We start from the raw sequence: 17,651 nt of genomic DNA on the forward strand, positions 1-17,651 counted from the left end.
GGAAACAACTGTCATGACTGATGGAACTCTGTTTCAGAGGAGTGACGTGTCTGCTCAGGAGCCCGGTTACCGTCCCTCCAACTGGGCCAAATTGTCATTTACAGCAGTGGTCCCCCAACCCCTGGGCCGCGGACCGGGACCAGTCTGTGGGCCATTTGGTACCGGTCCGCAGAGAAAGAATAAATAACTTACATTATTTCCGTTTTATTTATATTTAAGTCTGAACGATGTTTTATTTTTAAAAAATGACCAGATTCCCTCTGTTATATCCATCTTAGACTCACTTTTGACGCTTGTCTCGGTCACATGATACGTTTATCCATCCCACCCTAAAGGCCGGTCCGTGAAAATATTTTCTGACATTAAACCGGTCCGTGGCCCAAAAAAGGTTGGGGACCACTGATTTACAGAATTTCCTGTGATCAGATCACCTACCTGTTGAACAGTGTTTGGCTAAAAAAAAGGAAAGACAGCAACAGTTGGTCTGCACCTTTCATTCATTTCTTCTGGTGTCTGTTTCCTTTCCTGTCGGAAATAGATGTTGGAGGCTGATCTTAGGGAGACAGTGACAGTTAAAACGAGCCACTGGCACAGACCGAGAGAACTGACTCCTTGACGAGCCTGAGGATAGCACTGTACTGCCACCTTGCGGTCAGAACGCACCCGCTTTTAAAGCAAAAGGCTGTCGGTTTTTCTACTGATAACATCGCAAATCAATTCAAGTCATGAAAGGAATGGGTGTGAAAGAATCAGAGCTTGTGGAGAAAAATTATTTCGTCCAAAATTATTTTAGCCCAAAATAATTATCCAGACCAACTTTTGAAAGGGTCCCCAACAGGAGTTCCACACCTAATAAGGCATTGACCTTTCTCGGGGCCAAATACAAGTTCCCATCATAGTCTGAAAGAGTATAATATTTAAGTGGGGGAGATATTGCTTCTTTTACGTCAGCATCACACATTACTATTAAATTATAGTCTCGGTCGTGACTGTACCGAAGTGCAGCCAATAGTGGAGTCTGTTCTGAAACAAGAATTGGTGTACAAGTATTAACACTGAACTGGCGGTCCCAGTAATACTCCCACTGTCTGCAGCTCATCTCAGTGGGCAGGGCTGCTGTGTGACGGGGAGTGCAGCTGCGAGGCATGGTCCCCCTCAGTGGGCAGGGCTGCTGTGTGACGGGGAGTGCAGGTGCGAGGCATGGTCCCCCTCAGTGGGCAGGGCTGCTGTGTAATGGGGAGTGCAGGTACCAGGCATGGTCCCTCTCCGCCCTGTGCTGAGTAACTTAACTCATCACATATTTACACATGGGGTCCTGTGTTGGAATTCTTTCTATATTTTGAAGAAGTCATACTCTGTTCTTGAAAGTCAGGTTGACTGAAGCAGGTAAGAACAGGATTGAGAGAAACAAGCCGCACCATTGCCATGACACCAGGAGAGGTAGCCCCAGGTTGTTCGGTATCTCAGCTGATAGGTTCTGTGCTAGGGGCTCAGAAATCTCTCCCTTGCTGTAGGAATGAGCAGAAAATAGGAGGGTCCCCAAGGCAGTAACTGTGCTGTGGACTGAGCAGCCATATGGAGGATTAGCTCCTCCACATGGGACCTGGCTGATGGAGGGCCCCATGTGTAGTCTGGATTGTGTCCTCAGTGCCAGGGCGGCGGGGGGGAGGGGGAGGGCTTTCAGGGAATTTACTGCCCAGACACTGGGTCTCCTGTCTTCTCATTTTCTCTCCTCTTTTTCTGACCCTATGGGAAGCCTTCCAGCCATGGGGAAAGATGTGGAACCCCACACTGCTCAAAAGGGGGACCCTGAGCACTGTGTTTGAGCACATGAGCCACTGCACGAGAGCCCGGCCTTGAGGAGAGGCCATCGCGCTCTGGGGAAGCCCTGGACCACTCACAGAAGACTTCCAGTCTCATCCCCACCGAAGAGGAAGGCCACAGGAGTCACGTATGTGCATCCACACACAGGGGGGAGAGCAGATCTGTCTCAATTGTAGGTAAGCCACCGAAATTTAAGAAGGTGATGGCCAGAGAAGGAATTGACCAGAAAAGTATGGGAACAGAAGTCCCGAATAAAAGACCAGGAGGGAAGAGTCACAGGGCACAGGCTACCTCTAAAATACAAATAATCCCCCTGGAGGTATGCTATGAGGTCAAAGTCGTGTGTATAGGACCCCTCCCAGGGCAGTGGCCCCTGTCCCACCCCCGCCCCCACAGGACTGGGTTGCTCCTGGTCTGTCTAGCCACACTGGAGGCTTCTGGGAAGTGGAAGTGCCCTTGGCCTTGGAGATTAGAGTGCATCTGACTCAGATGATGATTCTTTTCACTGTGAGATTTTTGTCTATGATGAGAACTTTCATGCAAAAGTATTTCTTTCAGTAGCTTTTCAGCCAGTTCTAGTTGAAAGGGAGTGAGCGAGGAGTTCGGACACACTTTTTTTCTGAGTTAACAGCTTTTGTTCAGAAGCTGGTACGAATCAGCTTTCATCTTTCTCTCCACACTGTTTTGATCGGCTGGCACCTCACATATTTCATCCTATTCTCTTGGCCTCCCCCATGGAGAGAGAGAGAGAGAAGAAGAGAGACACACAAAAATGGAGAGGGTACTACAAACCTCACGGTCGCTGCCGGACACGTATCTGGCATTAGAGCAGATCACCCAGCAAACTATTTTCTCAGACCCTGGCACTTTATTCACAGCCACTGGGTAACTCTGCCATGTGGACGAGTGAGGGAACGAGGAGCAAATGCCTGCACAGCGGGTTCCCCGTGTTGTGCTCTGGACCTTCGTGCCAGACTTTATCCCAGATGTACTCATAGGTTGCCACGATATCTTTTTGCTTGAATGCATTTTAACAAATGCATTTCAACAGTTAGACTACAAAAATAGTGCCAATTTGTAGTCTTAAGTTTCAAGTGAGTCATTTGTTGTTTCAACAGATCCTAAGAGAGGTGGTGGGGATGTTCAGTCAGTGAGGGCAGCCCAGGGCAGAGCAGTCAGGGCACTGTGACCGTCAGCAATTGAGTCCGGAGTGTTTACAGACCATCACGGGGTGGAGGAAGTCCTCTACTGTACAGGAAGTTGTGCCTTTATGTAGCTACAGAGCATTGGGAAGTGTCCCTGTGGATTTGAGGGCTAAGGAAGACGATCACCTTGTCTTCTAGAATTCTCTGTGTATGTCATAGGTATATGCCACATGCTGGCTTTTTCTCCAGCTTTTTGTTGTTATTCCTCAGACAGATGGGGACTATTGCCCCTGGAGAAGATGTGGCCAAGGTGAACCGCCTTGAGGACGTGGCTTTGTCCCGGTTTGTGCTGTCCTGGGTGTCGTGAAGCCACCATGTGCTAGCCGGACGGCCTCCCTAGTGATAGACGTGGTGACGGCTCTTTCAGGGAAGCAAACTAGAATGGAAACGTCAACATTTATTTTCAAGACAATGCCTTATTGGGTTTTGACTCGCTATAAAACAAAATAATTTACCTGCTTACCTTATTTATGAAACTCGAAATTGCCTGAGGCTGTTCCTTGTAAGTTAGACTCGAGCAAAGCAAATATTCTCTAAATAAGACCTCTCTGACAAGAGATCATCATTGATTTGATTATGCAACTCTATTTTTCAAAATCCATGGCTTAAAATAGTTTGAAAAGCTAATCTCACCATGTACATCTAAAAGCAATATAGGTGGAAGGGAGTGGAGTGCCCTGTCGGGGGGAAGACCACAGGATTTGGAGTCAGAGACTGGGACCCATTCTCACCTGCCACTCGGCACCTGTGACACTTTGTGGGGAACTGAACGTCTCTGCCATTCAACTTCCTTGTCAGAAAGACGGGGGTTAGCAGTGAGTGCCTCTCCATAGGCTGGGCAGCGATTTAAATGCAGAAAGCATTTAGCAGAGGCCCAGGGACATGCCAGGTGCTAAAATGTTCTAAGCACAGCTCATATGCTTAATTTGCCGTTGTTCATAATTTCTCGTTTACTGCCGGTGGTGTTTCTTAGCACAGACTCTCGTCTGCTCACCTGAAAATGTGCTTACTGAGCATTCACAGAAGTGTAGCAAAAGTATCCTGAAAATAAAGTTGTATATTCAGGATAGATAACTATTTATGAGGTGAATCTAAAGAGATTCTGTTTCATTAATTGCATGGACCTCAAACTTTCTGGAAGAAAAGCAGGTTTGGGGAGCTGAGAAGACAGGTGGGGATGACGCAGACTTCATATCTGTAAAAGCTATGTAATAAGTGCTTTACATGGCGTGGGGGAAACAGCACACGTTTGTGTGTTTGCTGTGCGTTCCCTGGAGTCCTACCTCACGTAAAGGCATCGAGGAGTCTATCCCCAAACGTACTGAAATGGAAGTGGTCAGACACCTGTCACCTCTCCTGCTGTGAGGCACTTGTACCTTGCTGGTTCACACTGTTAGGTGAGCAGACGAGGGCCTGGACAGCAAGGGGACAAGGGTCCAGTCGAGTCCATAGCACTCACCTCCCTGACTCTTGTAAAGCCTTCCTCCCACTGGGACTAATTACAGGATGCTGGTTCGTCATCGCCTGAGCCATTGTTTCACACAGGCTGCTCTCTCTGCAGGTGGACGCAGCCCTTGGGCCTGATGGTACCAGCTCTGAAGGACTGACTGCAGACGGTGCCACCTCCTGCTGCCACCATGGGACCCTCTGAGGGCCTGCTGGGTAGTGGACACATGCAGCTTGTCCTGTGGGGAAGTTTGGCAGCTGCCGCCACTTTCTTCCTCATCACCTTCCTCATCTTCCTGTGCTCCAGCTGTGACAAGTAAGGGCCTGCGACGGTGTCTGCTGGGACCTTTAAGTGACACCTTCCATCCCAGCAGACTCATTATAGAAAAGCCTGCCCTGCACAGCTTTCCCCTGTGTAGACAGTCACAGGGACACGTCTGCTCAGTGAACTGACTGCCCTGCTAGCGAGGGTCCCAGCGCTGTCCTGTTCACTAAGTGAAACTGACATTTGATTTTGGCGGGGAGCAACAGGAAGAGCCCTGGGGACAAAGTGTCCCCCCCCCCCCCAGGAAGTTCCTGCAGCTCTCTGCTCAGAGGGAAGCAGGGTTCTTTCTAACCGGGCTGGGTTTCACAGTGTTCAGAGGCTGTCCTCAGGCGTGCGGCTTCTGGTGGGTCAGCGCTGTGAGGAGCCTCTGCAGACCCCCCAACACCCTCTGATAACCTGACAGGAGACTCAACAAGTGTCATTGAAGAGTCTGGATATGGCTTCCTACACTGATGTCTCTGTCCAGAGGGGAGAGGGGTACTCTCGGAGCCCAAGAGCCTCCTCCTGCATGTCCAAGATGAACCCAGGCTGGCAGGGTTGGGACCCTGTGACCAGAAAGAAATAGAGCTTCTGTAGTTATTGAATCTCCCACTGGGTGGCGCTCTTGCCGTGTACATCTATGGGAAACGACCTAGAACTGATGGCTTTCTTTAGACTGTCCTGCGTAAAAATAAATTCTATTTTTACTCTACGGACTTTTTCATGGACTGGAAATACATATGAGTCATCCTGAGAGCACGCACCCTTCCCAACGTGCCAACATTTGTATTTTGTTGGATTATTTTTCTGAGTCCCACTGCAGTTTGTGACTTTGCAAAATCTCCACGTTGAGAAAAGTGATGTCTGCATTTCCTTTGGGGAAAAAAGGCATCACTTTTCCAGTATTATAGATACGGTCAGTTTCTACTCAGGATCCTGCCTCTGTCCTCTCACTGAGAACCTGTGGTTTCCACCCCTGGAGCAAAGGGTGGGACTCAGCCCCCTCAGACCTTCCCACCAAGGAGGGATGAGTGCAGTCGGCTTTGCTTCCTTGGCAAGTAAGGTTGGTTCTTAAAAGAGATATAAACGTTGATAAACATTAGTCTGGGAAAGGGGCGTACATTTGATTTTAGATGGTGCGTTTGATATCACGGCGATGTCTTGTTGTCCATTTCAGAGAGAAGAAGCCGAGAACTGTCAGTGGAGACCACGAGAACCTAATGAACATGGTGAGCCTTGTGCACATGTGTGCATGTGTACACATGTGTCTATATCTATGCACATATGTCCGCATGTGCATTGCGGCTACATGTATGTGTGTACACATGTGTGCTTGTCTGTGTGTGTGTCTACATATATGCACAAGTATGCATTGCATCTGCATGTGTGCATGTGTATGCATGTGTGCATGTGTCTGTGAGTGTGCGTATGTGTGTTTTCAAACATCCGTCGCTCATCTAAGGGTGTTCCTGCGAGCTCACAGTTTCCTCAGGAGAGAACTCGGCCTGGGTTGCCGGGCTGCCTGGGCTGGGTCCTCGCTGCAGGTGCAGACTCCGCGGCTGGAGGCCTGGGCGAGCCGCTGGGGGCCCGGAAGGGTTTCTGACACGGACGCCACTGAGCAGCTCCTGGACAGACCCTGAGAGCCCCAGCCACGTGGGGCCACATGGAAGGGTTTCTGACGTGGATGCCACTGAGCAGCTCCTGGACAGACCCTGAGAGCCCCAGCCACGTGGGGCCACACGGAAGGGTTTCTGACACGGACGCCACTGAGCAGCTCCTGGACAGACCCTGAGAGCCCCAGCCACGTGGGGCCACACGGAAGGGTTTCTGACGTGGATGCCATTGAGCAGCTCCTGGACAGACCCTGAGAGCCCCAGCCACGTGGGGCCACACGGAAGGGTTTCTGACGTGGATGCCACTGAGCAGCTCCTGGACAGACCCTGAGAGCCCCAGCCACGTGGGGCCACACGGAAGGGTTTCTGACAGGGATGCCATTGAGCAGCTCCTGGACAGACCCTGAGAGCCCCAGCCACGTGGGGCCACACGGAAGGGTTTCCGACACGGATGCCACTGAGCAGCTCCTGGACAGACCCTGAGAGCCCCAGCCACGTGGGGCCACACGGAAGGGTTTCTGACGTGGATGCCACTGAGCAGCTCCTGGACAGACCCTGAGAGCCCCAGCCACGTGGGGCCACACGGAAGGGTTTCTGACGTGGATGCCACTGAGCAGCTCCTGGACAGACCCTGAGAGCCCCAGCCACGTGGGGCCACACGGAAGGGTTTCTGACAGGGATGCCATTGAGCAGCTCCTGGACAGACCCTGAGAGCCCCAGCCACGTGGGGCCACACGGAAGGGTTTCCGACAGGGATGCCACTGAGCAGCTCCTGGACAGACCCTGAGAGCCCCAGCCACGTGGGGCCACACGGAAGGGTTTCTGACGTGGATGCCACTGAGCAGCTCCTGGACAGACCCTGAGAGCCCCAGCCACGTGGGGCCACACGGAAGGGTTTCTGACGTGGATGCCACTGAGCAGCTCCTGGACAGACCCTGAGAGCCCCAGCCACATGGGGGTGTCTCCCTTTACGTCCACCCCACCCCAGCTCCTGTGCTCATTCCTGGGGCTGTCATAACAAAGGACCCCAAACTCGGTGTCTTAAATATTAAATTTATTGTCTCAGCTCTGGAGGCTGGAAATTGGAGATCCAGGTGTCAGCAGGGCTGGTTCTGAGGGCCAGTCTTTCCCAGGCCTCTGCCAGAGTCTGGTGGCCTGCTGGCCGTCTCGGCATCCTCGGTGCCTCCAGCGTCACGTGGTGTTCTCTCTGCTGTCATGCATACTTGTCTCTCTTCAAGGTTCCCCTTTTTATAAAAACGCCAGTGTGACCTAACTGGTTTCATCTGCAATGACCATTTCCAAATCAGTCATGTCCTAAGGTATCAAGGGCTAGGATTTTGGTGTAGGAATTTGGGGAGGATATAGTTCAACCCATAACCACTGACCATCAAGCTAAGCACAGCCTGGCAGCCTGACACTCTAGGCATGGCCTTGCCCTCCTGGGCTTCCGCAGCCCTCAGTGTCTGACCAGTCCTGGCCAGCCCGAGGCATCTCAGGTCATCGGTATGGAACGGCCTGGTCCCTGTTGTCCTGGTCCTGCCTGGTGCCCCCCACTCAGGTACATGCCCTTGACCTACAGAGCCATTCCAGCAGCTGGAGGTGGGCCACATGTTTGCAGGGCCAGCTTCCTTGGGGTCCTGCCTTGAGGTCTCCGCTGAAGCAGAGAGCGCACTTCCTGTCCCTGATGGCCTCACAAGGTCAGGTGGTCCATGTAGAGTCAACTCTCTTGGGTGAGGATGTAAAGCATGCAGGCTGCAGGCAGGCTCAGAGCTCACTCGGAGGGTCTGCAGGCTCAGCCGCCCTGCCTGGCTAAGGTGTCTGAGCAGGCAGAAAGCTGCCAGGACCCTCTCCTCTGGGGAGTCCTGGGGTCTACCTCCCTTCTGCTCTGGTGCACCCGCTGTGGGCTCTCAGCACCACCCCCTCACCCTGTCTCACCCCCATCACAGTCTCTGGTTATCTAGTTCCTGTGGGTATTTTCTCCTAAAAGTTAAGAGAAGGTAGGTGGAGCCCAGGTTATAGTCATTCAGCCGGGATGGATTGTTAGGCGGTTGTGGTTCTACTTGTGAGGCTTCCGGCCTCACCCCTGACACCTACCCAGGTATAACATCCCTTTGTGACGTTAGTATCTGTTTCTTGAGTTCCTGGCCACCTCGCATAACAAGCATCTCCCAGCACCCTTCACTAGATGGAATCTCTGATTCCCATGAGCCCTGGAGGCAGACGCAGTGTGAGCTGTTTGCTCACCACTATTATGTGGTTCCCAATCCAGAGTCAGAGTGTACGAGGCCAGAGGGCCGAGTTTCCAGGGCTGTTGGCACCAGCACTTCCCGCGTGGAACCCTGGAGCATGTCCAGGGTCCCTTGGGCTCTGCAGGCCATGCATTCCAGGAGACAGGCGGTGGCAGATCCTGTGAGCGGTGGTTCAGGCTGCCGCATGGGACCAGCTGGGTACTTGAAGAAATACGTGAACTACCAACTTGCTGCCCACCCATAGCCACAGCTCGGCACAGCAGGCTAGTCTATGTGTGCCCACACATCCGAGCCCAGCAGAAAGCCTTCTGTCTCCAAGGCCATTCTCCCCTCCTAGGGCCCTGACTTTGTGAGAATAAGCAAGGCTTACAGACCTGCTTTTCTGAGTCTGACTGTTTTATAAACCTTGAAGCAGAGACTTGGCACGTTATGGAACAGCCTGGGAAGTTAGTGACGTTATCTGTCACTGACAGAATTAAGTCTCTTCCCATCAGGTGATGAGGAATGCTCTCCCATGTTTTGCATGGCGTGGCTCACCATTAAAAAGAGGAATGTTTCACAGCACCCGGGGAGCAGGATGGGGCAGGATGTGATGGGCAACATGTGAGGGAACGGATCCCTCATGACCCACATGGGGCCCATCCGCAGACCCGCCGGTGGGAGGATTCCCAGTGCCCCGACGATGCTGGGACAGCCCCATCTAGCAGAACGTCCCACTGGACAGGCGTGTCCTGTATCTGGTGATCTGTATGACTCATGGCAGCAGAGCCCTGGAAATGTGCCGAGTACCACTGAGCATCTGGAGTTTATTTTCATTTCCCTACATTTAAACCAAAGTCATGGATGTGGATTTTTGTCATTGCTGCTATAATTTGTAGAGAAAGGCGCGGGAACTCCCCTCTGCCGGGTGTCTGACCCAGAGCCGTGTGTCTGTCTTGCAGCCCTCGGACAAGGAGGTGTTCAGCCGCTCGGTGACCAGCTTGGCCACGGATGCTCCCCCCAGCAGCGAGCAGAATGGGGCACTCACCAATGGAGACAGTAAGTCCTGCATAAGCGCCGGCCTTCTGCGCAGAACCCGCCGCCTAAGAAAGGACTGGATCTTCAAAAGTGTAGCTCCAAGACTAGGAACTACGTGCTTGCTCCCTTTTTGTACCAGTTTTAGCCAAAGTCGCCTCGTTCGGATGAAAAGCTGAGGTGCACTTGTTGGCTGCCGTGTGGCTTTGCCTTGGGATGTGTGCCAACTCGTCTGTCCTAGCAGCCACCCTGTGAGATTGCTGTTGCGCACAGCAACACGACTGCTCCCTGTGAGATCAGTCCTGAGTGATAGTAACACCTGTGATTACTGTCTGTAGTGTGCAGTGAGGGACTGTGGCTCCTGGCCATGGAAGCCCCTCAGAACAGCGGGGATGCTGCAGTTTGTGACGCTCTGCGCTCAGAGTGTGGGCAGGGCTGGGACCCTCCTGGGACCTCCGGGGGAATCTGTGTCTTTGCCTCGCCCAGCTCCTGAGGCCCCAGCTTTCCTTGTCATCCCTGCCTCTTCCTCTGTTCCACACCTCTCCCCACTGTCCTGCCTCCCCACCTCACCTAGGGACCCTCGTAATAACACGGCTACCCCTGGTAGTGACACCCACCCGCTTGTGCACCCCAGCTCAGCTCAGTTCATAGTCCCACCTGTGTCCTTAGTTCCCCACGTGTCCTGTCCCATTGCACACTCACAGGCTCGGGAGAATCAGGGCATGGACGCTGTGCGAGCCATTGTTCTGCGTGCCTCAGAGGTTAGTCGTGTGCCCGAGATCACAGTCAGTGTCGCGAGGCTCTGTGTTTGAACCCGACAATCTGAGTCGCAGGCACACACTTGGGACCACCCTGCCTGCTGGCTGTCCCCTCCCCCCATAGGCTGCTCCCCAGACAGAAAGAGCACCTACGTTTGTTTCGCATGTTCTGGTTTATAGAAGCGCTGACCTGAACTAGGAAGTTGTCCTGTTAGCACATCCGCTGACAAAGAAACAGGTGCTCAGTGTTGACCCAAGTCCTCCAGTGCCCGTTGTTCACCCTCTGTGACGCAGCCGTCTAGACCCAGACGGCAAGAGTTCCCCCCGTTCGCCCTCTGTGACACAGCCGTCTAGACCCAGACGGCAAGAGTTCCCCCCGTTCGCCCTCTGTGACACAGACGTCTAGACCCAGACGGCAAGAGTTCCCCCCGATCGCCCTCTGTGACGCAGACGTCTAGACCCAGACGGCAAGAGTTCCCCCTGTTCACCCACTGTGACACAGACGTCTAGACCCAGACGGCAAGAGTTCCCCCTGTTCACCCACTGTGACACAGACGTCTAGACCCAGACGGCAAGAGTTCCCCCTGCTCGCCCTCTGTGACACAGCCGTCTAGACCCAGACGGCAAGAGTTCCCCCCGTTCGCCCTCTGTGACACAGACGTCTAGACCCAGACGGCAAGAGTTCCCCCTGTTCACCCACTGTGACACAGACGTCTAGACCCAGACGGCAAGAGTTCCCCCTGCTCGCCCTCTGTGACACAGCCGTCTAGACCCAGACGGCAAGAGTTCCCCCCGTTCGCCCTCTGTGACACAGCCGTCTAGACCCAGACGGCAAGAGTTCCCCCTGCTCGCCCTCTGTGACACAGACGTCTAGACCCAGACGGCAAGAGTTCCCCCCGTTCGCCCTCTGTGACACAAATGTCTAGACCCAGACGGCAAGAGTTCCCCCTGTGACGGCTTAATATTTAAAACACGGCATCTGGGAAGTTCAGAAGGGCTGGGATCCATCATCATTCCCTCCAGTATTCTTAGGGACACTATTTCTAATCCCCCCAAAGAGAGCTGGAATGTCTATAACTTATAGCCTAGAGTCAAACACAGATGAGCACGCTGACGTTATGCATGATCAGCTTCCCTGTAATAATTATTTCAGAAATTGTCTTTCTCCCCCTTACTCCGTTGGCTGCAGTTGTCTCAGAAGACAGCACTATGGCCTGCATGCAACATTATGAGGAGGTCCAGACCTCGGTCTCCGACCTGCTGGACTCCCAGGACAGCACGGGGAAGCCCAAGTGTCACCAGAGCCGGGAACTGCCCAGCATTCCTCCGGACAGTGCGGTGGACAGGATGGTCAGCGGGAGCAGCGTGGACGGAGAGCAGGGGGTAGGGACAGAAGGGCCGTATGAAGTGCTGAAGGACAGCTCCTCTCAGGAGAACATGGTGGAGGACTGCTTGTACGAAACCGTGAAGGAGATCAAGGAGGTGGCCACAGCCTCGGGCCCCGGCAAGGGCCCCAGCAGCCGGTGCACGGCACCTTCCACGTTGGAGGAGCCCCCAGGGCCCTCGGCCCACGGCAGAGCCGACTTCGCCGAATATGCCTCCGTGGACAGGAACAAAAAGTGTCAGCAGAGTGTGGACACAGACAGTGTCCCGGGGCCTTCCCGTGACCCAGAAGAGGAGGCGCCCCCGCCAGTCCCCATGAAACTTCTGGATGAGAATGAGAACCTTCAGGAGGAAGAAGACAGGAAGGCAGGCGAAGGAAGCGCCCCAGAGGGGACCAGCGAGACCAACAAGGTGAGGTCTGACATAGCTGCACGTTGCCCTTGTCACCGCGGGCATCCGGTCACGCCGGGGCTTTCCCTGGCGCGTCATTCGGGGAAACACAGACAACCACGTTCGGCTTCAGTGAACGATGCAAGTGGTTCTGGTTTAAGCTGTGTTTGACGTCTCCTCTCTGAGGCGGAAAAGACAGAGCCCTCGTGCTTATAAAATATTTCTCTTGGCTCCTTATCTGAATATTTCTAGTGTTTACAGCATATCGAGTGGGGTCCCAGGGTTGTTTTTTTCCTTTTGAGGAATTAGAACTAAGTCGAGAGACCCGACTCCTCGGCCACACATTTAGTCCTTCTGCCACCCCCCGTGGTGAGATGACCTGACCCTCTCCAAGTCCCCGACGTCAAAGCCAGGAACATCCATGAGGAAACAGACCCCGGGTGCAACTCCTTGTGTCTGATTAAGTATATACTTTTATTAAATTGAAAGAGAGATTTTATTTTGCAACAATTTCTAAACAGTAACCTGTACCTCAAGTTTAAGATAGCCAGCAAAGCTCTAAAATCTGTGATTGAGCTGTGAGTCTACAGTCACTTGGAATTCTCATCTTCAGCCGTCCCTATTTCCTGGGATGTAGGTAGAATCTTCTTTAGGGACTAATAACTATCAATAGTTTCTATTTTCTACACAGAAAAAGAGTAAGTTTGCTGCTCTCAGGTTTTGGTAGGAAGGCCAAGGAGGGATTAGTCAGTCAATAGTAGCCTTTAAAACCATCAGAGTTCGTGGTCCAAAGGTGAACCCTGGCTGTGATTAGATAGAGCACAGTAGGTACATCACTCATTATCGTGTTTCAGCCTTTCATATTACCCACAAAATCAGCTGCTGAGAGTGCCCGCGAGAGTGAACATAGTTGGAAAATACACCAACGGTCTAATTTTTTCCTTCATAAAACCAACGCTAATAAAACGAACGTAGGCCCTGGCCAGTTGGCTCAGTGGTAGAGCGTCGGCCTGGCGTGCAGAAGTCCTGGGTTCGATTCCTGGCCAGGGCACACAGGAGAAGCGCCCATCTGCTTCTCCACCCCTCCCCCTCTCCTTCCTCTCTGTCTCTCTCTTCCCCTCCCGCAGCGAGGCTCCGTTGGAGCAAAGATGGCCCGGGCGCTGGGGATGGCTCCTTGGCCTCTGCCCCAGGCACTAGAGTGGCTCTGGTCGCAACAGAGAGATGCCCCGGAGGGGCAGAGCATTGCCCCCTGGTGGGCAGAGCGTCACCCCCTGGTGGGCGTGCCGGGTGGATCCCGGTTGGGCGCATGCGGGAGTCTGTCTGACTGTCTCTCCCCGTTTCCAGCTTCAGAAAAATACAAAAAAAAAAAAACAAACAACAAAAAGCGAACATAAAGTTTATGTTTAAGCAGAGAAGGCTTTTTGCCAAGAAGGTGAGCTCACCAGTGGCCCAGGAGCTGAGGGGTTAGAGTGTGGTTATGATGCAGGGTGAGCTCCTAGCACAGCAAGAAAAGGCACCCAGGGGAAGCAGACATTGGATAAAGGGGTCAGAGCTGACGGCATTGGACGATTGTTAGAATTGGGTTCTAGAAGAGTGATCTTGAATGTGGCATGCTAGTCTGAAGGGGGTGGTGAGGCATTGGGATGTGGAGTGGCTGTGGGCTGTGGTTTCAGGTACTAGAAGGCCAAGAAGTGAGCAGTGAGCAAGGTTGGGTGGACGGGGGTGGTGGGGTAGGTCAAAGAACTAAAAGGCTCGGTATGAAAGGACTCCTGTTTGTTGAAATCAGGGAGATGTGTTAAAGAGGGGACCTGTGGACCAGAAACCAGAACCCTGAGACAGGAGGCAGGGAGCAGACCACAAAGTGTGAGCCGATTTCTCCATTAGCTGTGGAACGTCTCCAGATCACTGAAGAATCTCTGTGATGATTCTCACAAACTGCAGACATATACAAGTCTGGCATTCTGTAAAGCAAATGTGGTTGTTGTTTTTTACTATCAGTTTTTCAGTGACAATTAGGAATTAAAACAGTGGTCTGTTTGACTCATATGTACCTACAGATTGAAATACAAAATTGGAAGGTATCACATGATAGATTTTTTAATGTGTTTATTCCTCTAGTGCTTTATGGAATTTTATTGTAGAAAATAATTAATTTCCTAAAAGTCACTTGAGAACATTTTTACAGATGGAGGTGTCAAAACATACCCAAAAAGAGAGTTTGGATTGTTGTCTTCATACTGCCTTTTCTCGGTTTCTGTTTTCCTAACAGAGATTCAGTACCCTGTCATACAAGTCCCGCGAAGAAGACCCGACTCTCACAGAAGAAGAGGTGAGTCTTGTGGCCTTTTCAATAACCAGGGAGCGTCCCTCCTTGAATGACCACATGCTACTTAACCCTTTGTCGGGAAAAGCAAAAATATTCTCTGAAGCCCATGTCTGGAGCTCAGGGTTCGGACGTTGCTTTGTCATGGCTCAGACGGAGGGACTGGCAGAGGGGAGGGACAGGTCAGCCAGGTAAAAGAAACCGAATAAGAAGGAAGGGTCAGGAAAGTGGAGACAGGAGGAGCAGAGAGGGGCCTGAGGAGAGAAATGCATGTGTGGAGGAGGTCTAGTCAGCATTCCCGAGGCCACGCGAGGAGGGAGTTCATCATTGCTTGGAAAATATAGGACATTGGAATGGATGAGGGATGGAAGGGATTTGACCCAGGGATGGGGGGATGGGGAGACTGAGGTAGCCTGTCTAAGTGAGGGGTGCTGGGGGCAGAGAGCAGGGAACCTCAGGACGCGGGTTCCTGGCTGGGCCGGGCCAGACGTACCACCCACGCGAAAGGCTCACGGGTTCTTCCAAGCTCCGAGGCTGGAAGTCACTGGTTGTAGGTCAGCGGAGCGTGGGCGCAGTGAATGCCACTGCGTGTGTTATGCTGTCACGCTACGGCAGACAGAAGAGTGCGCTGCCTTCACTGATTGGCCACAAGTAGCAGCTGGAATCCCAGCGCAGTGGACTGTGTCCGTGTACAAGAGTGATTGATGTACGTGCGCATGTGCGCCACCTCCCGTCCCGGGCTCTGCTGGGAGGACTGCAGGCAACATCGCAACCCCAAATGGAAGGGTCACGGAGCGGAAGTGCTTGCCCTGGGGGCTGTCGCTCACCCTCAGGGCTGCTCCCCAGGAAGTGCACCCACCATCTAGCCACTGCCCTGCGAGTTATCCTTGACACCTCACTTTCTTCACCGTCCTCAGAGGCTGCCAATAGCCAGGTCCCTTCCATTCCATCTCCAAATGGTTTCTTTCATGTGTCTAGTCTCCATCTCCACTGTGGCTGCCCCTCAGGGGACTCCCACCCACCATGCCCTCTGCCTGGGCCCGGGTGACGTGGAGGTCCTTGGCCTTCCTCCAGCGTTGCTTACTCTGTGCCAGAGCCAACCCTTTGGGGACCAGAAAATAGAATATATAAGAGATCTATAAATGGAGCCTATGCAAAATAAACCAAGACCATGTAAAATTTTAAATTACTTTTCTTATCTTACGTTTGTGGCTTTTGAAAATAGGACCTAGTTATACTGATGAATTTTTAATGTAAAATAGAGAACTGTGATTCATATATATTTGTATTCATTTGAGGAAGATGATAAGAAAAATAAGTGCAGAAGTCATTTATTTCTCTACTTGTGTAACATTACATGGTCCAGACAGAAACTGAGACACAGGTTGGAAGCGCTGTCCCCTCAGTTTCACAGGATGACAGGGAAAAGTGTTGATTACCCAAGGCAGAGAAATGGGAGCTAGGAAGAGAGTAATTTATGAGAACATGATTGATAGGCCAAGTAATAAAAAAAATGGACGATTTTAAAGAGAAAAGTTGTAAAGCTAAATGCATTGTAAAGAGAAAGAATTTGGCCCTGGCCGGTTGGCTCAGCAGTAGAGCATCGGCCTGGCGTGCGGGGGACCTGGGTTCGATTCCCGGCCAGGGCACATAGGAGAAGTGCCCATTTGCTTCTCCACTCCCTCCTCCTTCCTCTCTGTCTCTCTCTTCCCCTGCCGCAGCCAAGGCTCCATTGGAGCAAAGATGGCCCGGGCGCTGGGGATGGCTCCTTGGCCTCTGCCCCAGGCGCTAGAGTGGCTCTGGTCGCTACAGAGCGACGCCCCGGAGGGGCAGAGCGTCGCCCCCTGGTGGGCGTGCCGGGTGGATCCCGGTCGGGCGCATGCGGGAGCCTGTCTGTCTCTCCCCATTTCCAGCTTCAGAAAAATACAAAAAAAAAAAAAAAGAGAGAGAGAGAAAGAATTTAATGCTAAGGGCTTGGAGAGAAACCTGCACACAAAGCAGGAAGGCAGAGATGTTCAAAAGGCATGTTAGGAGACGCTAGAAACTTGTAAGAGGGAGAATTTACAGTGATACCCTCCACACATTAGGTACATTCCCAGGGATAGTATTAAGTCGCAAGTTAATGGAAAAGCCAGTATTTTTTTTTTTTTTTTTTTTTAGAAAGGGCATTTCTTCCATGGGGGAGGAATTTGAGGAGAGAAACAGACCCAGTGGTGAGGGGCCGGCTCCTGCCTTTACAGTCCAGGTAAAGGTGCGTCTGTCCTCCTGACGCGACCCCTGAAGGAGAGAGTGAACGTGTAGTGTGCCGGCTCCCTCAAGCTGCCATCCACAATTTCACCCCCTGATAATCTGTCCACATTTCGGCTTAGACTACTTTTTGGATAAAAAGTACCATGTGTTCACACTTCACCATGAAAAGCAGATGATGTTTTTAAATTCTTCCTAAATTCAAAGAAACTATGTCTTCATGTTGAGAGTCGTTTTTCCATTAAAACCTCTAAGGTGAGAATATTAATTGAATAGTTGTCTGGATGGTCTGATCAGCATGGCCAGAGCTTCCCAGAGATTATTTCTGTCACTAAACCTTTAGAGCGGCAAGGCCTGGCAACCGTGAGCCCCCAGCCTGCAGAGAGAGAGAGAGAGAGAGAGAGAGAGAGAGAGCACGCGAGAGAGAGCGATCCTCATGCAAATGACCAGCCGGCAGGCTGCAGACCAGTCTTCAGAAGCCTGGGAGGCCAGCTGGAGCCACACCCACAGCATGTGGGCAGTGCGGAGGCAGGAAAAGCTCTCTCTGCACTTGCAAAGCCGAGCGTCTGTCAGGAAGTATGTTCACTTATTTCCCGGGTATTTGGATAAATCAGTCACTGTGGCCAAGATAAGCACAGGTAGTGAAAGATATGTTTGTGTATTTCCAACCATGATGCCTAACAATAAAAAAGTACCCAGGTAATCTCTTAATCCACACATCTACTCCACCATTACCATTGAGAGTTTAATTGCTCTCGATAGGAGAGCATCTATGGGGTATGTTCATGAAGCTCTGTAGCGGGGCTAGGAAAACAGCCTGCTCCTCGCATAGGAAAGGGTGTTCCCACGATGGCTTGTCTCCAGTTTCCTTTCTGAGGGGGCCTGTTGCAAAGAA

General features: G+C 52.1%; 1 protein-coding gene across 3 annotated transcripts in view; it reads left to right on the forward strand.

Annotated features, from left to right (window-relative positions):
* PAG1 (phosphoprotein membrane anchor with glycosphingolipid microdomains 1) overlaps positions 1-17,651 on the forward strand; it is a 120,369-nt gene that overhangs the window by 91,745 nt on the left and 10,973 nt on the right. For all 3 annotated transcript variants that reach the window (XM_066378827.1, XM_066378828.1, XM_066378829.1), the window contains 6 exons: positions 1,757-1,951; positions 4,591-4,791; positions 5,957-6,008; positions 9,583-9,679; positions 11,603-12,207; positions 14,456-14,515. In XM_066378827.1, coding sequence (XP_066234924.1) covers positions 4,667-4,791; positions 5,957-6,008; positions 9,583-9,679; positions 11,603-12,207; positions 14,456-14,515 — 939 coding nt within the window. In that variant the 5' untranslated portion in view covers positions 1,757-1,951; positions 4,591-4,666. The remainder of the gene's footprint in view (positions 1-1,756; positions 1,952-4,590; positions 4,792-5,956; positions 6,009-9,582; positions 9,680-11,602; positions 12,208-14,455; positions 14,516-17,651) is intronic.

This window comes from Saccopteryx leptura, chromosome 3, assembly GCF_036850995.1.
Source record: "Saccopteryx leptura isolate mSacLep1 chromosome 3, mSacLep1_pri_phased_curated, whole genome shotgun sequence".
In the NCBI taxonomy this organism is placed as follows: domain Eukaryota; kingdom Metazoa; phylum Chordata; class Mammalia; order Chiroptera; family Emballonuridae; genus Saccopteryx; species Saccopteryx leptura.